This window comes from Epargyreus clarus, unplaced genomic scaffold, assembly GCF_041222505.1.
Source record: "Epargyreus clarus isolate Ecla_fem2 unplaced genomic scaffold, WU_Ecla_fem_2.2 ptg000007l, whole genome shotgun sequence".
Lineage (NCBI taxonomy): Eukaryota > Metazoa > Arthropoda > Insecta > Lepidoptera > Hesperiidae > Epargyreus > Epargyreus clarus.
The window spans coordinates 13,718,998-13,746,942 of record NW_027332215.1 but is presented as its reverse complement, the minus strand read 5'-3'; the positions used below and the strand labels follow the sequence as shown (position 1 = coordinate 13,746,942).

The following is a 27,945-nucleotide window of genomic DNA, read 5'->3' as shown; positions in this document are numbered from 1 at the left end:
AGCTCTTTGAAAATTTGTAATACTTCAAATATTTTCTTAAAGGTTAGTCACATATGTCATCACCTTTTACTTTCAGTCAGTATAAAGCTGTATCATCGCAAAATTACTGCAATCTGTAGTATTATTATTTACGCACTAAAAATATAATATAATGTATCGAAATTGAGAATAACCCATGTTATTCTGTGAATCTCAAGTTTAATTATAATGATGGCCAAACGCCTCTATTGCGTCGGGCTGGTATGTGATAGGTAGGTGTGAAAAATAAAAGTACTCATAAAAGCATCGAAAAGCTACGGAATACAATATTGAAAATACCTGTAGAGTGCCTGTACCGTATAATGAAATAATTACTTCCAGGGAGTATTAATTGCACATGTTTTATTAAAGCGACGGCTATTAGACGCATTTATTAACACATTCGAGTACTTTAATTGCAATAGCCTAGCGTATTCGAATAGCCTATAAATTCTAACCTATCAGCAGGGCGCTTCAGTCTTACACGATTGCGGTTGTCGATATCACGTCTGAACTACATGCGATCGAAACAAAGCATTTATTACCTCGCGTCTGAACAACTGTGAGTATTCATTACAACTTTCAGTAACGTTATCAAATGTAATCACGCCTAATCATGTGTTCGGTTTTCACCTAGTTTACGAAATTTAAGCAGTCGTACATTTTATATTTTTTATTGATTATTCAAACGCGTTTATAGGTCTTGATACCTATAAGGAAATTGTTTGGAAAATATAAAATAAATAAGCTCTGAATTGTTTTGTCTGCCATTTATATAAATATCGGTATTTTATGATTAAACCGCACATACAGGATTAATAAATTTAAAATAAATAAATAATAAATACTTAGGTGTAAGTAACATCTATTACATTCCTAGTACGTTGTACAAAAAACCGCGAATAAAATTATCAGGTTTTATGATCAATCAGTGCGAAAAGCAAGCAGAGTTATTTTTATCTATCAATCAGGCACTCGTTGATTGTCGGAGTGGGATTAAAATTGTCGTGTGATGATAATTAGTTGCACGTGCGGTGTAGTGGCCAGCTTTTGGGGACAGCAACCCGCTTCCGGTGGCCGGCACGCGATTTTACACCGGTTCTTCATACAGGGATCCAAAACTTTTGGCAAACTTTATTTTAATTTGTGATTGAATCAAAATATTTTATGAGGTATGTTTTTTTCGTCACTGCATTTTTATGCATGTTTTTTAACGAGGTGTAGGATTAAAAGTATAAATAAAAGCTTGTAAAAATAATTAGGTAAGTATGAGACGAACTCGCATATAGAGGGTTCTGAATCACCAATTTTTATTTATGTTTTTATTATTAGTATTTGTTATCATAGCAGCCAAAGTAGTAAATAATAAATTGTAAATGTTGGACCTATGAAGGTTCAATAAATAAAGCGAAAGACGTCAAAAAATAGTGTATTTATTTATTTATTTACAGGATTTTTTTAATTTTTAGTATGTGTAATTTATACTAATTTATACTGTTAGACACCTCACTACTGTTAATGACCAGCACTAGCTGTCATGTAGACAAGTTTTCGGCGCGCTTTTCGATGAAAAAACAAGATGGAAGTTTCGCAAGTTCGTTGTACGTATTAAATGTACGTACGTATGTTCAAATAGTTTTTGCAAAGTTCTCTATTAATACATACTCTGTAAACAATTCAAATGTCTATCTATTACGGTGCACGAGATGGAGCCCTGTGACAGACGGACAGATGGACAGACAGCGGAGGCTATAGGGTTCCGTTTTTACCTAAAAGTTCTGAATTATTTGCGCTTTAATAGTGTGCTAATAAGCGTGTAACGTAAGGCTAAGTATATGAAACAACCTCGCCAAGATAAGATATTTTTGATGTGAAACATCTATAGCCGCACGTAAAACCGATTTCGGGCATCGACGCATGCCGCCACGCTATACGATGGTATATATATACAGTCTATATGCAGTAGTGTGTACGGTGTGGCGACGCGTCGCCATGCGCAATCGAATTCAATAAATAGTCATCGTTATCTGGAAAAAAACGTAATATTTTATTTTATCATTATGACATATTTAGTTCCTATCACAATATGTTCTTTTCTGCATATTACTTTTACAAAATAATGTCGATGTTTCACATCTGCCAGGCGTCCCGTGACGGCTCATATTGTTTTTTTATGACGGAGTTTATAAAGTAAGAACTTTTGTTTTTAAAAACAAAATGTAATTAATTGTAAGATTTACAACATTATTTTATAAAATTGTTAGATAATAGATTCTCTTATTGATGGCCGATGCGACCGCGGATCTCCTCTTACCGTCTAAACTTCCAACAACAGGATGTCAATAAAGCCAATAAACTTGTCGGAACTTTCTTAAGTAGCTACCAAACACAATTTATCGATTTGAGTCGGCCTCTGCTACCCCATACGTCAGTTTACAACCGATATTGATAGTCGGTGACAGGAGCTTTACTGACGTCCCCCACGTCAGCTTCACCTGCTCTTAAAACGCTCCGAACTCCCGTAATGCACCCAATGTCAGCCTTATCTCATCGCACTACGGCCAAACTGTACTTCGTCAACCGCAAACCCCATTTGTATATGCAAGAGAAACTTACACGACATCTAAGGAAATATTTTCTTTGATAAAACGTGCTGAGGTTTTCCCGGTGGCAGGCTTAGGTGGATTTTCTTTTTTCTCTTTCTCAAATACGACCTTTTCATAACTGTCGGGGATCGATTCGGTCAAGAGATTTGGTTTCTAAATCCGCTTGCATCCGGCTCGGTAACACTCATTGACGGGGAACCAAATCCTAGGGTCGGTTAGTGTTTTTTCGTGTTTTGGTGTGCCGTTAGATTGGGTTTGATCCTTTAACTTTCGTTCCTATATTTATTGAAGTTCTAAAACTTTTAACGCGTGTCTCTTTGACATAAAAATAAAAAAGAGCTATCCGAATTTGATTGAATCCGCTAGACGTCGTCTTTTTAAACAATTTACCAGCTCGATTCGTGTGGCCGTATCGTAGGTCTTGGAATTGGTAGCAAACACGAAAGTGCTGCACCTCGTAATAAAACTTTTATACAATTCACCGAGGGCTGACGATCGCTGCATTTTATGTGCACCGCAACGGAAGTGTATAGTTAAACAAGATGGCGACGGTCACGTGAGCGCGGATTCACCCCGGCTTCCGCTCATTCACAAACATGTCAAGTGTATTGCGGGTAGTTAGATAATTATCGGCGTCATTACTCCAACCCCTAATGTTTTTATGAGTTTGTTTGATAACTGCGCATCTGTTATGATTTTATGTACGGTTCTCCAAACAGGTAGAGTTGAGGGAGCGAATTAATAGAATTTGTTTTTTATTAGTTACATGAGTCATTTGCAATTTTATTTTCAATCTATTCATCGCGAATATATTTTTTGGGATTTATTTTTATAATATTATAATGAAAAATTTTTTTAATTACTTAAGGTAACATTAATGTAATAAATCATACAAATAAAAATACCTACTCGGCTCGTTTGTTATTATTTATTACTAATTTTTGCCCGCGGCTTCGCCCGCGTTTAAAAGAAAATAATATAACATACTAACATACATAAAACAGAAAATTCAACTTTGCTAAAGATCATCACTTGATCAAATGCTGCGTAGTTTACGATTCAATCCTTACTAATATCGATTAAAATAATCGATGTTTTGGGTCCAAAAGATTGAATCTCCGATTAATCGATCTTAGATCGCCATCCCTAGTTCCCGTGAGATTTCCGGGATAAAAACTATCCTATGTCCTTTCTCGGGTGTCAGACTACCTTTGTACAAAATTTCATTAAAATCGGTTCAGTGGTTTGGCCGTGAAGAAGAGACAACCAGACAGACAGACAGAGTTACTTTCGGATTTATAATATTAGTAAGGATGTGTAAGTAATAAGTATTTAATCGTAGTAATAAGTATTTGCCTTTTTTTAAAGAGAAAAAAAAATCAAATAACCACCACCCTCTTTCTTGTGACAGCTACTTTAATATTGCAAAAAGTGGACCGTGGCCTCATTTGAAGGTGTAAACCAGGATCAATACAGCGATGTTCAAGGTCAGGAGTAATGAGTGAATGATAACAACACGGAGTAGTCGGTCGTTAATAAAATTATGAAACAGGCTATTGCACCCGCTCGGAGTCTCTTGGCATTCCCTAAAAAGCACAATAAAAAGCCACCAAGCAGTCATGCGTCTGGCTGTCAGTTCGTCTGTGTCAATCAATTAGACTGGCGTGGAGCGCAGAACGGCACGCAGCGTCAAATCTGTGGCCCCGCCCAATATTGATCAGGCCCGCCCCGTTGCGCTGAAATTCGTGGTGCGCCGCTTTGCCCCTATCTACTCTTTCTGAGTTCTCTGAGGCACCACGTCAGAATTGCGCGCACCAAAATTGATACAGAAATTGTGGTTTTCAGGAGTTTTCTCGTGAACTTTGCCCGCAGTTGCGCTACTCAAAGCAACAGATGCCGTGCCACTCAAAACCATACTTTTCATTCAATTTCAGTTATTACGTTCGGATTTTGTAACTTACTTTTGCACCGACAGCGCTACCTGTTTGAACATTACCGCGATTAGAGTATTATGCTAATATATTAGGTACTCGTACGTAGTTTCGTTACAGTTTGTGCGCTTAGAGATAATAGAATCGTAAGGCTGTTCTTCATCTCTAATGTGGCATTAATTACTTAAAAAAGCTTATAATATTTAGAACATAAAATATTACTAAGGACTACCTGAATTTATTTATCTAGCATAACATTTTTCAATCAATGTTTTTCCAATTTCCTGAAGCAATTGATTGAATTTTAGGCTATACACAAATAAAATAAAATTATTTATTTACTATGAATATTTAATATTGTTAAAAAATAATGAATTCAACAAGTAACACATTTTTCTACTATTGAAATTTTCCTCAAAATGTATACACCTGTGTACATCAGTATAGTCCACGCCAGTCTGCTAGTCCGCTCTGAAGTTGTTGCGAGCAGGTGTAGTCATACAATTTGTTATGGCGATTCATTTCTATATTCAGAGCGGACTAGCAGTTTTACGCAGCCTTTACGAAGGCACTGAAAAAGTTATACGAGTATGTACAACCACCTGACGTGAGTGTGTAGAACACGTGCAAAACATGCATGTTATATTGGTTTTGTTTCGCGTGCTTAAAGTTCACCTTTGTTTGCTTGACAACTGACGGGGAGCATTCGTAATATAACTGTATACTACGAAGTACGTTGGAACATAAAACTACTGTCATTTTTTAAATGCTAACGCTAAATAGATAAAATTCGATATTAGTAATATTGATTTACGGATATGTCACGCATATCACGCAAGCTTATTAATATGGTACGTCGCTCCCACGACATCTTTACCTTTTGAAGGTTTCCCCTTCGTAAACAAAAAAAAGGCTATATTTTATTATGATTAAACAAAAAGCGGGTACTGCTAGTAAATAATGAAAAGATTGAATTGTTGATTATTTTGATATTTATTTATAATTTAATGATATTTCAAGCTATAAAACGAACATTTTGCTAATACATCTGAACATCTCATAACGCCTCTACGTTTCGTAGCTCGTAGTACGACGCTACGACGCTTTTTGCTAGTTAATATAGCGGTATTCAAACGGTGCAATAAATGAATGCTTGTGTTTTTGGTTTGTCTTGTACATTATTACTCATTTGTTTAGACCACAAGGAAACGTTAGGAAGTTATTGTTGGAGAACACTTTCGGGAATAATTTAGCGCAGCGTAGGTAATAAATACTTATATTTATACTAGGTTAAGTGCGTTATGCGGGCTGCATTTCGATAGTAGTAGTGTATATGTAAATTATAATCAAATTGAAACAAATATTTTTATTTACATAAGTAGTGTACTATGATTCTTTTGGACTCAATAGCTGGCGGTCTGGTGGAGAAATATTTTTGTGGCAAACTAACCGCTGCCCGGCTCTAATAGCAAATATGAAGATAATAGAAGGATTATTAATAAGATTGTCTTTTTATAAAAAAAATGGTAGACGTATCAATAAACACTACTTTGAGTAGTACCACGTAGTAGTACCACGTAGTACGTTTGAGTAGTAACAATACATACTAGAAACGTTTTTGATCATTAATTTTCGGTACAAAATCACATATTACCAAATGGATGAGCGCATAAGCTCTCGGCTTCTCTACAGACAGACGTGTACATACATGTACATGATATGGCGGTACACGATCTATGTGGATGTTGACTTGTTTACTCAAAGACGGAGCTCGCGTGAATTCACGTGAAACAACATTTAGTCAACAATAAATGTACACAGAAATATTATATTAAACAAACTAGTAGCGCCCGCTGCTTCGTCCGCGTTTTAAAAAAGTAACATGACATACTCGTACATATAACTGAAAATTTGTACCTTCATTGGAATGACAGTGGCGCCATCTGTCGAAACTGGTCGTACCAAGCCACAAACTTTCGTGGGTTGCACGACAACTTTGCTAAAGTTCATCACATGATCAAATACATAGTTTACGAGTCTATAAAGGACATACACACAAACATTCATTTTAAATATATCGATAAAACAGTAACATTGAAAATAACTATTTTGAACAGCATATAATGTCTAAAAAGTGCTCATTTATTCCCATTATAGCTAACACCACCGTCAACGGGTGTAAAATGGCATAGGAAATTTTCTGTGTCAAAATTTGCTCTCACAGAATTTGCCTGGAGCGCCGGCGAGTAGTTTTTCAGCGATTATTCACCGTAAAACTTGCCTGTAACACCGCCGCCTACGTGTGTACCGAGTGTGTCATATTCTTTGAAATTTGTATTAAAGTATTTTATATTTCAGATCATTAATAAAAATATTAACTAAAAGGAACAATAATAAGCTTAATAACTGTAATTAATTTACGTTTACTGATATCTCTGCATGGTTATTTCATGGATAATAACGTCGATTGTGAAGCTGAAAAAAGCTCATTATGCAATTATTAATTTCACTGAATCTTTCCGTCCGTATTTATAGAGTGCGTGAGTGTTATCACGTATAGTAAAATACTAGTACTAAATCTCAGTAGTTGTCACTTTATAATATTAATAACACTAAAAACTCCAAATAAGGAAATACGGAGTGCGTTACCAAATTCCGGTATAACAAATATATAACTACTATACACGCAATTTTTTATAATTATTTTACTACATATTCATACTTATCTACTGTAGTGCCTTATGGCCGAAAACCGTATCAGCCTAAGGGCTCGTACACAAAACTGCGATGCGACGCGATGCGAATTCGCAACGCAGAAAATTGCGACACGAACTGCTGCGATGCGATATCGTGCGGCATAGCGTCTCCCAGGGTGACCAACAACAACAACAACTGTGACGAAACATCGCAGGAATGCGCGATGCGAATCAATTCGCAAGTTCTTGAGATGCGTTGTGGGAGCTCGCAAATTTTTACGATGCGACGACGCATCGCAGTTTTGTGTACAAGCTCTAAGACGAGAGCTGCCCAGCAGTGGGACAACAATTGGTTGATGACGATATATAATACTATCTACATATAATTATACAATTATATTACCAAGTAGGATTAATAAATAGACTTTAAACCGGATTCTTTTTAAAACAAAGCACCAATTGACTGCTTGATAATTAGAGAGTTAACAACATGAACGACGTTCAAAGACATGAATAAGTTAAGTAGGAAGCTTATTTGAAACAGAGCGGGTGTAGTTTAAAATAATTGCGAGTGCGACTCAAACTTGCACATGAAGGGTTCCGTATCACCAATTTTTTGTTTATTTTTTATTTTTATTAGTATTTGTTATCATAGCGGACAAGCAAATGCATTGTGAAAATTTGAACCGTCTACCTATAACAGTTCTATAAATAAAGAGAAAAATGCCAAAAATAGCGGTTTCTTGTACGCCGACACCCATTTATTTCCAACTTTTATTATTTATCTTAACTTTTATTATTTATTTTTAGTATTTATTGTTATAGCGGCCACCCAATATGTAAATTACTCTGTAAAAAATAGAGTGTCACTGTGACAGATAGACAGGCGGACAGACAGACAGACAGTGAATGCTTAGTAATAGGGTTCCTTTTTTACACTTTGGGTACGGAACCCTAAAAACGTGTAGAGTATTTAAAGGCGTAAGTATATTTGCTTTAAACCAAATGAAGAAGAGATAAACACCATAAAGAATATTTTTTTCTTGTAGTCTAGAATCACGAGAGGTTTTGTAATATTAAAAAACAATAAGCATCGGAAGGGTTTCATAGACAAATGGTATGAAGTTTACTCATAATTTTGTTCTGTCCAGCAGATGGACCTGCCTGTAAAATTGCCTCGATCTCTGTATATCTACGAAATCATGACGATAATGGATAAAGTGGATATTAACTAGTGAGAGGGAGGGCCCCCTACCATAGATACGTTTAAGATACCTGCACCCGTAGTATGAGTTTATACGCAAATGTTGTTTTACAAAAATGACTGTTTTTGTATTTGTCTACGTATTTTCCATAGATTTCCAATCAGATCTGATACAGTCCGCTAGGGGCGCTGATTGGAAATGTATGAGCAAATACGTAAACAAATACAAAAACGGCCGTTTTTGTAAAAACGTAAGAACTCATACTAAGGATACTGAAGCGTGTGGCTCAAAATGTTATACCTAATTTTTGAAGTCTTTAAACTGTGACAAAAGTCTTAAGAAAACACTTCAGCACAAATTTATCAGTGATTAACCAGTTTTACCACACCACCGACAAAAACAATTTTGTAAACAAGCTTTACAATATTGGAGATATCAAACATAGGATCGAGTTTCAATGCCTGAACCTCTGAAAAGGACTCTAATAATCGTTATCCACTTAAACTATGTCCACTGAAATCGGAAATAAAATTTTAGTACATTACTTATTATTTATTTACTTACGGGTATATACGATATATATCTTGAATTTTTATGCATCTAAAGTGAAAACACAGGGTGATGGAGTCGAAACATAAAAGCTTCTTGCTTCCGGGTAAGTGGATAAGGAAGGGCCTCCATCTGGCCCGTTAAAATCTTACCTACCGCTAAGTAACAGGCCCATAGGCAATAACAATTAACGTGTAACGGTTATTGTTACAGCCTCCGCTAATGCAACCAGTTATTTGCTGACGCTACCCCACCTCCCTATTACGGCGAATTCACGACTCGATGGGTCGCCGCAAATAGAATAATTGAAACAATTTATTTTTGTGCCTACGTTTTCCATACCAACTACGATGTAGTATATAATCTATATATCTACATAAAAATGAATGTTTGTGTGTATGTCCTTTATAGAATCGTAAACTAACATAAAAATGATGATCTATAGCAAAGTTGCAATTTATTTTTGACAGATATGTCACTGTAATTCAAATGAACGTACAAATTTTTATTTAAATGTATGTCGTGTTGTTTAGAACGCGTGCGAAGCCGCGGGCACTACTAGTATTTCATAAATAACAATCTATTCATAATTAATTCAAGTTGAAGTGTCAATAACAATTCTGGTGACCGCTCAAATATTCTATCGGAAGTTTATAAATAGGGCTAGGATTTAATTGTGATTGCGAAAATAGAAAGGATAGCGAAAAGATATGTGAAATTAATATAGTTAAATATAGAAGGTGATTGAACCCTTTGTTGTTCGTCTCAAAAGGCTCTACATTTACACCGATTTTGCCTTAAAACAGCAGCGATGACGTGTCATACCTAATTATATTTATTGAAATATTAATACAAAATTTAAGTTTTGAATTGTTAATGTTTGTCATATAATAGACTAAGAACTTAACATTTTATGTTATTAATCGAAATATTTATAAAGATTAAATATATTTATACCGTACCGGCACGTATAAACATAAACATGGTATATGTTTATATAGTCCGCGTAAAACTGCTAGTCCGCAGAAATGGATCGCGTCTCCATAGCAAATTGTATAACACCTGCTCGCAACAACTTCAGAGCGGAGTAGCAGTTTGGCGCGGACTATACCATGTTCACTATTATACTACTGCACGTACTATAAAAATACTTTAATGGAAGTGTTTTAAAATGTGTCGCACTAGAGAAAGGGCTGGAAGCTCGCAAATAATTTTATTCTTTATAAATATATCAACTCAAAGTGAACTTGTTGAGCCAAGTGTATTATGGGAAAACTAAGCTTTGCCATTACGCCATTACATTATTTTAATATTCAAAGGATATTAAACAACAACTACAACAAACAACTACAATTTTAGTTGGAAAAATCTGAATAATTATGTCAGTCAAGGCTAGAGAGTGATACAAATATAGATAGGTATGTATGTATACATATAAAAAGTAAGGTGATTGACTGATAGAATGCCCTTTGAAGGGGTAAAATAGGGGCAGAAAGTTCAAATTCAAAATTCAAATCTCATTTATTCGAAATTGATTAGTATAGAATACTCTTTAAAAGTCAACAAACTACCACCGCTTCGGAAGGTGTTTCACTATGGAGAAGAAGCGGCGCAAGAAACTCCAGTTCGTTTGTACAACCAACAATATTGAAGTAAACACTTTGAAATCTTGTATTTTGCTTTCTGGATAAAAATAATGAAACGCCTGTTTCAGCATTTGTTGAAAAACCTTACTTCGACTTTTTTAGTGTAGTCGTGTTTTTGATTTTTTATTTATAGTATTAGCTGCCAAAAATCCAAAATTATATTTTTATCTACCTAATTTGTTAATTTTTTAGCAATAGTTTCCAAGTTAAGCTAAATTGCCGGGCGTAAGATTCTGTTAGTCAAACTCTTCCGGAAACCTCTAGCCATCTCTTATTCGGCTAATTAACACAGATAACTTTTCACGAATCAGGAAATCCGGACGTGACCTGATTTTCTCTTAGGATAAGAGCGGAAAATTATTTTCTGACTATTTTAGAGGATCGAAAATCTAAATTCTTTTTTCGTAATACCTTAATTGGTACAGATTTTTTAACTAAATGAATGTAATTACCCATTAGTAATATAGCCCAATTAAATCGTCTCTGTTTATGTTCGTAAGTACTATATTATTTCCGTCATATTATTGTGTAGGTATGTTAAATATGGAAATACGAATTAAACAAATTAATAAAAATCTGTTTTTTTTAAGGAACTAATGGAAAAATACATGCATACAGATCAATGTCGTATGGCAGGTTGCGACATCGTGTCGCGAAAAGGTGTCGTAACGTGGAAAATTACAACGTGCACCGCAAAAATCACAACATGACATCGTGTCGTATCGTGTGTATGCATTTTATCGACGTATAATGCAGTTTTTTTTCAAAAGGATTCAATTATACCATTTTAAAATTTTTACTATATACGTTGAATAATACGAGTATTAAAGTTACACGCATTAGAACATTCAAATCGCTCTACTGTAAAGTTGTGAAAATGCACTTGCACCAGTTTACGTAGGACCCGTCGTTATATGTATATTTTCTCACATATTTCCAAGCACAGTGAAACAGTTTAGAGCTTACGGAAATAAACCGCATGAAAATATTGTTCAGTTAGAGGCCGATTGTAAAAAGTGAAAAGTAAATCTCACTGTGTGGTTTAGAACTGGAGTATTATGAAAGCGATACCGAAATATATCCGTGCAGTCCATCAGATTAGCGGGATTTTTGAAACAAAAATCCATAGAGCGTCCACGTAAAAACCTCACTGGCAACTGCCAATAGAGTGCACCAAATTATCAATTCACAAAATCCAGCTCGCATTCGAGCCTTTTACAGGCCCGCACCCCCGACGCTCGACGACGCCCCCAAAACAACTCCTCTCCGAAACATTAAATACAATATCTTTAAATTGCTTCTAAGTACCGCCACCCTCATTGGGTATTTTTATCGTCATTACCATAATCTCCGGTTTGTTGTCCCTCTCGTTCCTCACTCATCATCACTAGTGCTGTCTCGCTCTGTCAAAGCCTTAAAACTCTACGACAAATTTAAGGCTCATTCTCTCATGATTTAGGTAAGATTGTTCAAAGTTCTTAGGTACTTTGGATACGATTATGTTGGTGTAATTGCGGGGAATGGGCGTGAGTGCTTACAGCTTTTTTTACAGCCGAAACTTCCTACTTTGTGTGAAACGGTACAGGTGCCTCGAATTACCGTGTATTAATAAAATTGGGATTTTAAATGATAAGTAAATATTTCTACATGTTCCCAAATACAATTAAAAACGTAATTTAATGAAAATATAAACTTTCACGGTAAATATTAGGAATAGTGGCGAATTATATTTACGTAAAATATTTTAGTTAGATTAATTAACAGAATATTTTTTGTAGCTGGGATGACCATATTGAATTTATCATCAATCGAAAAATCAAAAAATATATTGTTAAAGAGAAATTAGACGACCGTGATTAGAAATGTTGATATTAAACATTATATCACACCGACATGAAAACTAAAATATTTTCATAACTCAAAACAGAAATCTGCTCAGATATTTCAGAGAGCTTAGATAAAGCGGTTTCTATCGACGAGTCGAGCACTAAGCTCGTGAAGGTGTAAAGGAAACCAGTAGAAGTGTAAGTGCGGTAATACCTACGTTCTACGTCCTACGTATATAAACTAAGCCAACTTGAGTGTACACCACTCAAAATTATCCCAAAACAAACGTTCAGTATTAAAAGTTTTCAGCGGCCTCGAGGAGGGAGAGCGAAGGGTCGGCGGGGGAGGACCGACCCTCCCTTATTTAGTCACGCCATTTAACAGGCGCGGCAAAGGGCTAAGAATTAATTATTTATACGACTAGAAGCGGAGCCGGGCGGAAGATGTCACAGCGAGCTCTGGACGCTCTCATATTTTCCACTGACGATTTTCGGGTACGCAAATGGAATATTGATTGCGTGTGCGTGAAAATTAATTGCAATCAACTTTCAGCTTAATCTACAATTAATCCAAATTAACACATGACCGCTTCACAAATAATAAGTAACCCATTATTTAAATCATTGGCTAAGAGCAAGTCAAACTCGTACACAGATTTCCCTACCATTTTTACCCTTGGTGTACCTACGGAACCCAAAAAAGATAGAAAGGCTCGCTAGTATCTATAATCAATTTACAAAGCGATCAAGATAATTCAATGTTTTATATTTGTAACATTTGTTCGTGGCCACCCGGTAGCAACATGGATAGAACACGTTACGTAAACACGTTTGAAATCACAATGAGCATACTTCCATTGAAATGATTGCTAGTTCGAATAGAAAATTACAGTGCTTATGAACGAAAAATTGCTATCAACTATATAGAAATACGTTTAATGCTCGTAAAATAGATAAATAAATACTCGTAGAAGCCTAAGAGTGAGAACTCCGAAAACGTTCCGTGCGTTTTTTTTCGTCACCTCGCGCGGATTCGGTAATAGTTGCGGTAACAGTTGAAACTCATGAGATCGCTTCATATTTTTACGGGTGCTGCGGATACGCATCCGTGGTGGAGATGGGTAAAAACCCTCCGAGTTAGAACGAGTTTTCAATAAGAAAAATGATCCCGAGTAAAAGCTGTCAAAACAGCAATTTCTGTCGCCGTTTTATCAAGTGTACGACAAAAAACATATTTATTTGTAAATTGACGTATTCTAATTTTTTTTAATATCTTACGTAAGCCATACCCGCTACGATCTACCGTACAGTTTACCTGCACATTTGCCTGTACAGTACCCTTACCAGGAGTTTTTACGTTTCGACAAATATGACTGTTTTGGTATTTGTTTACGTATTTGTCCATACAAATTCCAATCAGCGCCCCTAGCGGATTGTGTCAGAACTAGAAAATCATATGGGTCAATACGTAAACAAATACCAAAACAGTCATATTTGTCGAAACGTAAAAACTCCTGGTAAGGGTACAGGTCAACCGCACGTCGGTAGCGTGTGTGGGGATGTTTCGGTGTACCGTATGCCAAGTAATGTTTGAAATAGTTTAAGCACCTGATAATAAATTAATTATGATATCTCAATAACCTATAATGTAGGAGTAGACGAGCATGCAGTCCACCTGATGGTAAGTGGCTACAGCCGCCTATCGACATCTGTAATCAACCCCAGACAGGATTAGATATTCCTACCCGAGGTCGGCCACAGATGCGTCGCTACCCCTGAGCACTAAGCTGGAACGCCTCGGAAAAGTATGTCTCCCTTACCATATTCTTCAAAACGGAACACAGCAGCGCTTATCACTGCTGTTATTAGGCAGAAATAGGTGTGGCGGTGGTGCCGCTGGAGTCGGACCAAAGAAGTCGGTAATCGTGAGTAAAGACTTATTTAAGAAAGGCTTAATATCTCTAAATAAATATACCTATCATACCCATTTAAAGGTAATTTACGTTGTTATTTGAATAAATACTTAGTTAAGTCAAGCAGGCTAACAAAGAATAGCTTAACTGATGATTATAGAATCGTTAGGCTTCTTGAATATTCATTGATCTAAGAAGGCGTGGTTGGTATATCGGACTTGAACGGACTACATAGCCACTTACCGACCGACAAGCAAGTAACTGACATAAAAGATAATTATAACGGACTTAGATGAGTAAAATACACAGATTGATCACTCCTAACAAGAAAATGTAACCAGTTTTGAGAATTGAAATTGTTGCGTAAAGAAAGTGTTGGTTCGTCTTCGATCTAAAGTGACTCTAAAATGTTTAATGTAAATTACGTAGTATTGGTTATTTATACGTAAATTCTCTAAAATTATTTTTAATTTGTCAAGAATTCAAACCATAAATGATAAAATCATCCTTTTGTGACTTCATTCAATTTCAAGGCGGTAAAGTATCTTTCTATTCTACTTATCAAAGGCTGCGGAATACAAGTCCTAAATAGAAGCAGTATACAGAGAATGCTTCACTGTAACGTGTGCTCCTAAGAACATTTTATAATAAAATTATTTATACTGCCTTCATAACAAAACAAATAAAAAATAACGAGCTTAGTCACGCGATGAAATTAAAAACCTCACTAAAAGAGACCAAATAAACTTGTTTAAATATAATTTCGTGTGCTGGAATATTCATTCAAATAAATTCTTTGTTTCTATGTTTCCAATATCGTTTAGGCCATTAGACGATTAGACGTCGAGTAGCAGGCAATTTGGGAATACGGTCTTAATCTTAACAATAAAATATTACCTAGTAATATAATCGTAAACGTTTATCCTAAGTTCGGTGTAATACATTGCCATGACTAATAATTCTAACCAAAAAACAACAAAAAGGTTGCATGTTAAATCATAAAGCGAATAAATGAAAAAAATAGTTTGATTTTTAAAATGCTCATTGTGTGTTAATCCCGACGTCAGTCATACAAACAGAAAAAGCGTTTTATGACGAAAAATGCATGAAACAATATTGTACTTTGAACAAGCAAGGATTTTCCTTTCCAGAGCCGTATTCTGGAGGATGCGTCGTTGATGTGCAACTCCTGGTCACCAAGACATAATGTAAGTTCGTTTTCGGTGCTCAGTTTACTCATTTACATCCTAAATAGTTGCCTTGATTAGTTCATGATAAAGCGATGTTAGCATATACATAACAGCATAGCGATTGGCTCTGCGTCATCTTTGGCCAAAGATTGTAAAAAATTTACCATTGCGAGCGATTGGCGAGTACAAACTAGATTTATTATGCATGTGTAACCCTTTCCTTTGCATGTCATGCATGTCATGTCATGTCATGTCATGTCCTCTTTAGTTATAAAGTATTATTAACTGTTGTCTTGGACGTTAAATGTAATATTAGAATTATGAAAGTATACACTTTGAACGAGGTAATGAGCATGTTTTTTGTTCTACTTTCTTATATATTTTTGCGTATGTGCTTATTGTAGACTGGTAAGGCATGACTAAGGAATAAAGGTGAATGTATACATGAGCCGTTATTTACCTCAGACTACATTCCGCGGACGTCAGTATCGAGGAGTCGTAATTAGGAATCAATAATGCGGAAGCTCCAAGTAGCAAGTACTGTTAACTAATTAAAGGGCTTTGAAGCAATTATTTTCTATTGTATGTCATAGCATTAACAATTATGTAGATTTATTGTCGTAGCATGTAATTTAGGTCTTTTACTCTATTACTGTTAGAACTTAGTAATTAGTTACCTGCTATAAAATTTAATTGCAATATTGATCTAAGGTGAGTGTGAATCATATAGGTACTGTTTTAAGTTTACCTCCTTTTCTATATTTTGATGGTGGCAGGTAGGGCTTACTAGATGTTGCTTCATTCCAATAATAATAACAGATATTTAGATCCTAAATGTTATATCCTAAACAGTGCCAAATTGCCTGACTATAAGGAAATTATTGTTTGATTTTTCTACAAATACGCCCAATATCCATATCTAAGAATCTGATTATAAATTGTTTTAAGTAATGTTAACATGTAGGTAATAATCATAGATTAGTAAAGATTACTCACTCCTAACAAGAAAATGTACCCAGTTTTGAGAATTGAAATAGTTGCGTAAAAAAGTTTTGCCACGTCTCCGTGCTAAAATGTCCCTAAAATATTTGAAATAATTATTTATTTATTATGTAAATCACGCAGTATTAGTTATTTATTCGTAAATTTTCTCTGAAAATGTTTTTATTTGTCAAGAATTCAAAAAAAGAACTTACTATTGAGCCGTTTGTGGCTTCATTCAATTTCAAGGCGGCGAAGTATCTTTACTAATCTATGGTAATAATGGAATAATATTCTCTAAACACAAATTTCATTCTTAGGTCTATTCCGAAAATTTTACTACAAGAGCTGGTCGTTTAAAGTTTAATTGGTATAACCATGAGGTCATTTTGAGGAATAGAAACAAAAAAATGATCATGAACACTTAAAAATAAACATTTTTTGAGTATTTTTATTTGTTCATTAAAGAAAAAATCAGGCTAGGTAGGCAGCTATTTAAATTAATCGAAATTACATGATAGAAACCGTCCAGAAATCCGTACATTTCATTCTGCTCGGTATAAATCAATCCTTTGTTTGCGAATTCAAAAGGATAAACAGACATTCAATATAAATAATGAAATTGGAATATTGAAATTCTGAATACATCTCAAAATAGAGCCATCATCCGTCGAATTTATTATTGTTTCGTCCAATATTTCGGTCTTTTATTAAATGGTTCTGTATTTTTATTACTTGACTCACTGGAATATTAATTAAGAAAACTTTTATAAAACCTCGACATGCAAATAAATAGGTAATTTGAATCGATATTCTTTGTTTTAAAATTATACACTCGTTTATAAATCATGGTGAGACGCCAGCGATGAAAACGATTTGACAAGTTAAAGCTGTGGAGGTTTACAGACATTAAATATTACAAAAGCTTACCAGTTTTAGTGCTAGTGTTCAACAGAGAAGTATGCAGGTAGGTTTAGATCGTTGTGTTTCGGATAATCTGATACAAAGTGAGTTAAATGCTTCGCTTTTAAACTTTTAGCGCGCGTTAGACATTCTCGTTATCATTAGGTAACGCACGTAGTTCATCGGAGCTATTCCGGTAGATTTTTAATAATTTGGCGTATTAGTAGGGTTAATAGCTAGTATTTTTCTGCTTTAATAAGCCTAGAGGAAAATTTATTGGAACTGGTGAATTATATGATATAGTGATTAATATTTAAATATTTCTAATTTTTACCAAATAACAGGTTAATTCGTAATTTTAGACGACGGGAAAATATTTTATAATAAAATAATTATGACAATTTAGTTATGCTAATATTAGGTACCGTGAAAAAAGACGATTTAAGGTTAACCTTTACCAAACTGTTGTTAACATTTCAAATAATTATAAAAATAGAAAGAAAAATATATCTATATGTTTTGATAATGTTTATACTTTTTTTTATCTATACTAATATTATAAAGAGGAAAACTTTTTTTTGTTTGGTTCTAATGAGTAGGCTCAAAAACTACTAGACCGATTTTAAAAATTCTTTTACCATTCGAAACTTCACTATCCACGAGTAACATAGGCTATATTTTATATGAAATATATTTGATAAATACATTTTGAGGCGGTGCAAAGTTTGCCGGGTTTGCTAGTATATCATAATTCTATCTATAGTGACTGCAATTACTCGTATTTAAAAAAAACGAGACCCTTAATTTGTACGGGTCTTTGTAAGAGAGGTGGATACATTTTGATATTTGACCTTTGAATAGACATTTACAATTGCCTTCAGCCGCTTTATAAAATTCCAAAAACCTAACATTTCAACCCGTGACGTTTCAATTGGAAAATCTGGGAAAAATCCAATTAATACGAACTTCAATGATATCGTGATATGTCAATGAATCGTGGTGCGGCAGCCGATTCCTGTAACAATATTGAAATATGATTACAGGCACACGTGATCACGCTAGTCACGAAGGTAGCCGTTGTCAGCGATGTATTCTTAATCTTTAATACGATAGCGGACTTGAGCCAGTATAGGGAAGGCGATCTATGATCGATTAATCGGATAATCGATCTTTTGGCCCAAAAAATAGATTATTATAATCGATCTCCAGTAATGGACCGATTCAGTGAATCGATCGTTCATCCTAGAAAATCGAAAGCCGATCTTTTCGAAGTTGGTTGAATGTGTCTTAGACATTTACGCTGACGTATACGTATTTCAGACCCTTCCTGACCCTTTTTTCGCGATCTCTGCCCTTGTGCTGAAAAGATTGTAGTTCGATTTTTGGAGAATCGATTCTTTAGGCCTCGATTTCTTAGTGAATCGATTTATTACACTTCGATTCGAATCGATTCAAGAATCGATAATTTTCAGAAAAAATCGCCTTGCCCTGGCCAGTACATAGGTCGCTCCCTTGCAGTGGGTACGAGAACTAAATAGCCTTAATGGAATTTTATACAATAACCACCAACCGCGGTTTTATTTGAGTTGAGTGACATTTACCTAACACATAGCATCTGTAATTTGTGGTTTTCTAATATTGAATTAGTGCAGTGGTTTTCAGATTACCTCTGACATACAAATAACGTTTTACATAAGCCTTTTTAAGTAAAATTAACGTAGTTGTGGCAAATGAAATCCTTTAAGCGCATTACTGTTCGTGTAGCATAGTTCCATATTACATACTATTAATTTAGCGAGTTAATAAACCTTCATTTATTTAGTTATACTTACCGTTTCTTATGTTTCAATTTGTATATTTCGAATCATTGCGTTATAGGAATTATACATCTGTATTTTTTCAAAAAATATTACTGGTAGGCGTATTTTTATTAATATATCAATTTTATGTTATTAAATAACAAACTATGACTACTTATAATAAACATAGACTATGTCCAAAATCATTTTATTTGGAAACTGGTGTAAGAGTAACATCACTAACAGCGTAACAAACTAGTAATCCTTTATTCCATTTGACGTTATTCGCAGCCCTTTGAGTATATCGAGGTGTCTATTAACATTTTGTGCTGCTAAATAATTATCTGGCATACTCAATCGCCTCGGTGTATCCGCCTAATCGCGCAAAGACCCTCGCCCTCGGATTCACGTCTGTGACACTTGATACTGACATCACGGCACAGATGTATCAGGGGATCAGAAGATGTCGCCAGTTAACCCTAAAATGAGAACGTTGATGAGTAATAATAGTAATGGATTATTTCACCGCTGTAGGGATTGCAGCGTGCTCTTATTTTGCCCGCTTTGCATGGTGTTCGTCCGTGAGGGTTTTTAAGTAATCCCTCAGCGCTGAATCGTGCTACGGTTGTTCGATGTTTGTGAATACCGGCTCTAAATAATGAACCAGCCATACTGCGCGCCAGGTATTATCCTTTTTGCACAATCTTTTTCGTTTTTATCAATTTATGAAGTTCAGTTCAAAGCCGGTATTCAGTTACACCCCACTTTGGACCGCTTAAACAAAATATCATTTCAGAGATTGAAAACAAAAAGTTTAGAACCCGCAATTATTACCAATGAACCTGCAACATCGCTTGTTTAAAACAAAGATAAATGACTCGTTCTAATTTCCCGTTCAATCCAGGGCGCCCCGGGTCGCGCGGGCAAATTATTATGTATCTCATATTGTTTAGCAATTACAATTAGAGAGGCGGGAGTTGAGTTCGCAACAGTAACTCGATGCTAATGGTTCGTGAAGGGTGTAGGGACAAGCTTTTGTTCCCACGTTCGATTGTCGCAATTTTTTATTGCGTTGGGGATTAAGCCGACTGACAGTAATTTACACTTAGCCCTTTGGATAGAGTGTACTTGGCCTCTGATTAAATTAAATCTATCGGCTTTTATGCACAATTATCTTAAAAAATAATTAATGAATATATCTAATTGAAAAATCCTTCAAATTAATAATAACGGTTTGAATGTAAGTAGATATTTCCGTCGACGCAAAACAATGTAAGCAATATAGATTGTAGAAGTATAATAAACTAAATTATTTCGATATTTCTTAACAAAACATAAAAATGTTTTTTATTTTTTGACATACTTGCTATATGATCTACGACGTATCAATTTCATTCTAAACTGAGTTTGAAAATTTAGAGCCTAAGAATTTTGAAGTCGTATTTCGCTTTTTGAGTAACCCTTATGATCGCACGCAACATTCGCCTTTGTGAACGAAAGAAATCAATTTGAAATAGACAATTTGGATGCAAACAGCGTATTCGAGAGGGACGTCGGCGAGACCCACAAACGTGTGTACCACCGGTAAATCGAAAACAGAAACTATCACTTTAAAAGTGGTCCCTGGATCTATAAAACGGGCTGTTTGAGAGTCAGGCCGCGCGCGAGGCATCTGTCGGAGTGGGTCCGGGTGAGAGGAACCGAGTAACGAGTTACGAAGGAACTCGAGGTCAGAGTCACTCATAAATAATTTAAAGTAATCCGGGAAAAACCCCTGTCCGCGGCCCGTCGGTTGAGCCAGCATGACTATTTGATGTGGCTACGTATTACGTCTCGCGAATTAGCGTTGCCCCTTTGAACTGGCTCTTTTAATCTTAGCATTTGTTATGGCCAAATTTAATAACACGAATTTTGCTTATATGACCTTTTACCGTCAAATAACTATGTATTTACTGGCCAAAGAGAATATAAACTACAGAAATTATAATGTTTGATATCAGATACATGAAAGTGAAAATATGGGGGTACATTATGTGGATTAAATGGGTTGAAAATTTCAATTTTGTATAGTAAATAGGTACATTTACTTGTTGTAAAATATTAGGCGCCAGAATTACCGTTATGATTACTTTACAGTGCATTAAAGGGTTTACTGTGCTTTTTACCGTCTTTATATGTTCAATAACATTTCACGTTAACATGAAGCCAAATTAAATGTGTATAAATGGAAGGCCTTCGTTTCATACTATAAGCAATAGCTACATGGCATTGTACAAAGCCTTCGTCTCATGATTATAGTAATTAATAAATACATATTAACAATTAATTAGAGACCGTGGGATTCATCTGTTAAAAAAGATAAAAGTACCTATTTCGAGCATGTTAATACTTTTCTCCGAAATATTTAAATACAAAATTTATCAATTTTTGATATCTTTTAACCAAACATAAGGATACGCATTCTCGAGAAATACGTAAAATTTGACCGTTAAGAAATATATTTACATTTAATTCTGTTCATCAGGGTGATATTTTCGGCGGCCTCAACGACGGTCTTCTTAGCCGAGCGGAAGCCTTAGCAGCCGTGGACATCAGCAAGCACCAATCAGGGCCCCAGCCGGGGCCGCCGCTCCCTCAGCTGAAGCACGACATGGTATATCACCATGGCGTAGGCGGACCCCCACCACACAACGCCAGACCACATCAGGTGACCGCAAACAATTGTGTCTTAATTGACCGGTACATAATTTGCCAACGGTATGAAATGAGGCTCGTCGACAGATTACCATATTTACCGTTAAAACATGTGTTAGTTAAATTCTAATGCACGTATTTTAGAAAAATCAAATGCGTACTTAGGTTTAGGATGGGCAGTAGATAGGAGTAGGAGTCATGATTTCTTCTAACTTGTCTCCTATCGACAGTCACTCTTACCAGGAAGACAATTTTAGACCCCTACTGAGCACAGACCTTCCATTACACACTGCGATATACAAGAAACTACAGGCAGATCAGACTATTACTCAGTTTCATACTAAACTATCGTCATGATATAACATGCATTCTGTAAACATTCTTGAGCTTAACATGTAAACAGTTTAGATAAATTGTACACAAAGTTAATAGAGTTGAAATAAACGCAGGAATACCTAGTGGGAAAAATCTTAAAGATACTCGTACATTAATAATATTATATGTAAAGCTGATGTTCAGAATTTTTCTGTGCAAGTAAAATATACAGATTCTTATAAGTAAACGTTTATATTAATATAACTAATAACGGACATGCAGTTTTAATTTACAATAAAAAACATATTGTTTCTATTGGGCTTACATCCCGTCGTAAACAAAATGATAGCAACTAAAAACTAGAACATTTCTAATTGAACAAGCCTCAACAGACATAGAGTTTGTGCTGTATGCTTTCGATCTTTCCTAGTTGTTTGGAGTTCCTAGTCACGACGTAACAATAAAAAAGTAGTACATGTACGTAAGGACGTCAACAACACTAACATGAATATCTCCCTTCTCTTAAGAAGTATATTTTATTTATTTGAAAATTTATACTGCGAAAAGTAACGAATTTTAGGTATAGTAGAAGATCCGAAGCTAAGTCGAACTGGACCGAGCTGATAATAGAATGAAACTCATTTTATAACGAAATTAGTACATTGGGTAATACATTAAAAATGGGTTTGCTAAAAAAATCCTGGACAGGATAATTTTAATTATTTTTTGAAAAATTAATTTTCATTTTGCAGACAACCCTATTTCAACGTGTTCACAATAAAACAGCGCTTCTACTGATATAAAATTTTATCTATTATCATCATGAGTGAAAGTAGTTGCCAGCGAAATACCTGTTTATACCTGACAACCCAGTAGTTCGTCCACGTAAATAATAGGCAACCCAAAGCCTGCACATTCTGTATGTTTTTAACATTCACTCAGAATAGAATTTTCTTATTATCTTGATGTTGCAAAATTTAATTTTCAATTAAATTTTTATTTTTCAAAAAATAATTAAAATTATCCTGTCCAGGATTTTTTTAGCAAACCCATTTTTAATGTATTACCCAATGTACTAATTTCATTATAAAATGAGTTTCATTCTATTATCAGCTCGGTCCAGTTCGATTTAGCTTCGGATCTTAGACCAGTACAGTATGTATATGAAAACAAAATCTTAAATAACATTATTTTAAATTTGATACAAAACGCTGCATTTGTTACTGTGCTTAGGATGAGTTCCCAGAATGCTTCAATATTAGGTACGTCGTTGAATAGCTAGACTAATTCAGCGGCCGTGCTGGCTCGGTTATGCTATAAAACATTTGGACACATGATAGGATAATCTAGCTTCGGACTCCCGCTTTTCCATAGTTTCAACATCAAATGGCAAAAACATGTACTCATATTTTAGTCTATAAACATCCCATATAAAATATTAAGAACAATTACATCTAATATCATAACTATAAATAAGTAAAACGACTACACAAATCGTTTCCGCCCCTTATATAGTTACCTAACAATTTAAGCGATAACACTCTACAGTCCGTATTCTAAAAAATCCATACCAATCATACCAATCGAATTCCGTACCGATAAAACTAAAGCGTACTCGTAAAATTGTAGCAAAATTGGTACACTCCACGCCTCCGCTGTGACATAAATAATAATAATAAAAGTAAATGCATTTCTGTATGCCCCATACACCTTGGAAAATCTTTTAGTCCTCCTATATCGGTGGCTCGACGAGGGTTCCCTCCTTAGGGAGTTGGCGAGCGGGGAAACGAGGAGGGCTGTAACATGTAAGAAATATATGCGCTTTGCTATAAAAATGAGGTAATTTTATGCACTATTCGATGTATTGTAGTCGATTGTGATCCCCGCCCTACCACTTTGTATTGCGTTATCGCTGACTTGCTTAGGGTTCGCTATGAAAATGTACGTAGCAAGTTTTATATTATACCTACTCCTTTGTATGAAGAACAACTTAAAGCTAGATACGAGTGAATAAAGAACTCAATTTATTGTTTTAATGATCGTATGACACATAGTCATTCATACCTAGCAGCATTTGCAGCATATTATTTTGCAGCCTTCAGTACATTCCAAGTATTTTATATCTCAGTCAAAATTTATACACCATTCAAAGAACTTTCTTATCAAAGAACTTAAAATTAAAAATAAACTGAATATATTTATTTAAAAGTAAAAAATAAAGTTTCGCGTATAAGAATGCAAATTTTCTTAGGATAGGGATCTAGTTTGGTTAACAAATGTTATTGCCTAATACAATAGAAACTTTCTTGTTTCCCCGACCTCCCCTGTAGCGTGTGGGGTCTCAGCCCGCGTAATGCGTACTTTATTGCCCACGGAACCCAAACGCCACGGCCGTTTGGGGTCCCGTATATGTCTCTAATCTGTATAAAAACATCTGTTGGGCTCGTTTCGGCTTAAATTACGTTTTGTGAATTCTATAGCTTTTTGCGTTTTGTACGTATTTGTGCTTTTGTATTTCAATTTTTTTTCTACGTTTTTATAAAGGATTTTTATTATAAATTTATTTCGAAGTATTTTTTTTAACTTTGTGGAGAATGTAACACTAATTATTTGTTTCGTAACTAATCAACATATCATTGTGTCATAAGGTAAGTCAAAATAGCCTTGTGATAAGCCGGTTATACAAGGTGTTTCAAGATATTTCTCTTCATCAGTAAAACAAGTGAAAATATTTTTCTCATAATGAAAATAAATCAAAGAAATAAATGGAATCGAACCAGGGACCTTCAATGTGAAAGGCCAAATTTCATTACAGTTTATCTACTTAGTCCTCGGTAAACATATGTGGCACACCTTTTTAATATACAATGTAAATTCGTCTTAAGTCCAAATTAATACTATTTTAATAACATCTATCAGAGGATAATCAAGGTGTGAAATTGAAGAAAAAATACATTAAATATATTTTGTAACTGGGTACTTAAGATTTTTACGCATCTTAGATAAAATTAAAAGCTCATTATTATTACAACGGTATTAATTTGAAACATACACCATTACAAAATATTATAATTCTGGTACCTATACTTACTAAGTATACTTACTTATATTATAGTAAGTTACAGGTTGATAGATACGAGTACCTTCAGTCCTTTACGTTAGACATTAGAACTAATGATGTGCCGAGTCGGCCATTTTTGGTATTAGAGTACTTTAGTACTCATATAAAAAAGAATCGAGTCAGTACTCGAGTCCAAAGTATTCACAAAGTACTTGAGTACTTTGCAACATACAGTCCAATAGCACGGAAGAGCAAAAAAAGAAAAAAAAGGCCACTCACTACACAAAATTAAACAAGTTTTTACTCGTACGAGTAGAACTTGTAGTGTACCAGTATTGTCAGTATTCGAGTATCACTGGTACTCGAGTATCACTATTGGTATTTGAGTATGCGAGTTTATGTTAGTACTCGAGTACTGAGTCGAGTCGACCTGACTCGGCACATCTCTAATTAGAACAGATCAATGGTCCATGAATTAATCTCCTGCTTATCTTATGATTTGCAATATACATTTTCATTAATAGGAATGCTTTAGGGAGGTGCAATGATCGGGGAGATGAGTAAAGTGGGATTCCGAGATCATATTGCAGTTAGCCCTGTTCACTAAACGCCAATCGGAATTGATAATTAATATGGCAGGCTGAGCTGTCCGTTTAATCAGCTTGTTTAGGTTCAAGCTCAAAATAGCAAATAGCTTATCCACAGGCTTAACTGAGCTCAGTTACAAATATGAGTACAATTTCTTAAATTGTTGTTTTTATATTTGATGTACGTATGACAAGCTATATTCAATTCGATTTAAGGTGCAATTAAAGCATGTTAAAAAGGCTCAAATTGTTAGATTAGACAGATCAAACTTGGTTGGAACTTTTAAGTAAGAACGAAGTATATAAAGTATAAGTTACATACTTGGTACTTGCTTAAAAGTACCGTCAATTACTACGGTTACGATTAGTATGTAAATATTAAGGAATATTGTAATTCTGGTATAGTTCCTACATCATAGTAAGTTGCATATTATGTAGATAGATTCGTTAGACATTAGAACAGATCAATGGTTCATGAATTAATCTCCTACCTATGTTATGATTTGCAATAGTTTGGAATATACATTTCTATTAATGGGAATGCTTTAGGGAGGTGCAATGATCGGAGAGCTTGAGTAAAGTGGCATTCCGAGATCATATTGCATTTAGCCCGGTTCACTAAACGCCAATCGGAATTGGTAATTAATATGGCAGGCCGTTCAATCAGCTTGTTTAGGTTCAAGCTCAAAATAGCTTAACTAAACTCTGTTAAAGTACGAGCACAATTTGTTAAATTGTTGTTTTGATATTTGCAAAAAGGCTCAATCAAATTGTTTGATTAGGCAGACGAAACTTTGATGGAACTTTTAAGTAGGACTTTGTAAGCATTTAGGTTTTATATTGCCATTTTTATCAATCTATACTAATATTATAAGGAGGAAAACTGTTTGTTTGTTTGGTTGTAATGAATAGGCTCAAAAACTTCGGGACCGATTTTAAAAATTCTTTCACCATTCAAAAGCTACATTATCCACGAGTAACATAGGCTATATTTTATATGAAATATATTTGATAAAAAGATTTTGAGGCGGTACAAAGTTTGCTGGGTCAGCTAGTTTGTTATAAACTACTATTCTACTACTAGTGATGTTGAAGATAGGTATATGCGAAAGTATAATTTGTTCTTCGATTTCTGTCTTAATGTGGTGCTTGATGCAGGGTTTGGTAGAAACACGGTTAAAAACACTGTATTTTTATAAATACACACATACATTTATATAACTATTTTTTTAAAAATGCATCGAATGTTTTTTTACAAAACATTATTCTAAAAAGCTTTGCAATACTTTCCTAAAAAATATGACGCGCGTCATTTATGTTATTTCGGTTTATAAATTTCACATGAGATGTGAAACCAACAAATTTACATTTCAATTTTTTGAGTAGGTATAATATATGCAAATAAAGTGTTAAAAAATTAAATATTAACTTTCAATAAAATGTACGGTTAGCACTAGCTTCAGGTTTAATTGTTCAGTATACTTATACGAGTACAATAATATGTCATCATCATCATCACCAACCCATTACTGTCCCACTGCTGGGCACGGGTCTCCTCTCAGAATGAGAAGGATTAGGCCATAGTCCACCGCGCTGGCCAAGTGCGTATTGGTAGACTTCACATACCTTTAAGATTTTTTTTTTTTTTATAAATCTCTCAGGTATGCAGGTTTCCTCACGATGTTTTCCTTCACCGTTTGGTTTGTGATAATTAATTTCTAATACGCACATAAATTTGAAAATCAGAGGTGCGTGCCTGGGATTTGAACCTCGGACCCCTCGATCGAGAGGCCGTGTTCCTTAACCACTAGGCTATCACTGCTTTTTCAATAATATGTGCCCTGAAACAACTCAAGGCAAAATAAAACCAATTTTAGTAATGTACGTGTAAAGGACAAATAATGGTCAATAATTTCGAATTCACGTTAAAAATATTCAGGTTTAAAGAAATAGGTATACATATCAATCTTCAATTAGGCATGAATAATAATAAAAACATTTGATTTATATGAAAAATAAAGCTAG

General features: G+C 34.8%; 1 protein-coding gene across 1 annotated transcript in view; it reads left to right on the top strand.

Annotated features, from left to right (window-relative positions):
• Nucleotides 1-27,945, top strand: part of acj6 (abnormal chemosensory protein 6) — a 75,294-nt gene that overhangs the window by 30,179 nt on the left and 17,170 nt on the right. Inside the window, exons 2-3 of the mRNA XM_073074743.1 lie at nt 15,542-15,598; nt 21,788-21,970. Of these exons, the coding sequence (XP_072930844.1) occupies nt 15,542-15,598; nt 21,788-21,970 (240 nt within the window). The remainder of the gene's footprint in view (nt 1-15,541; nt 15,599-21,787; nt 21,971-27,945) is intronic.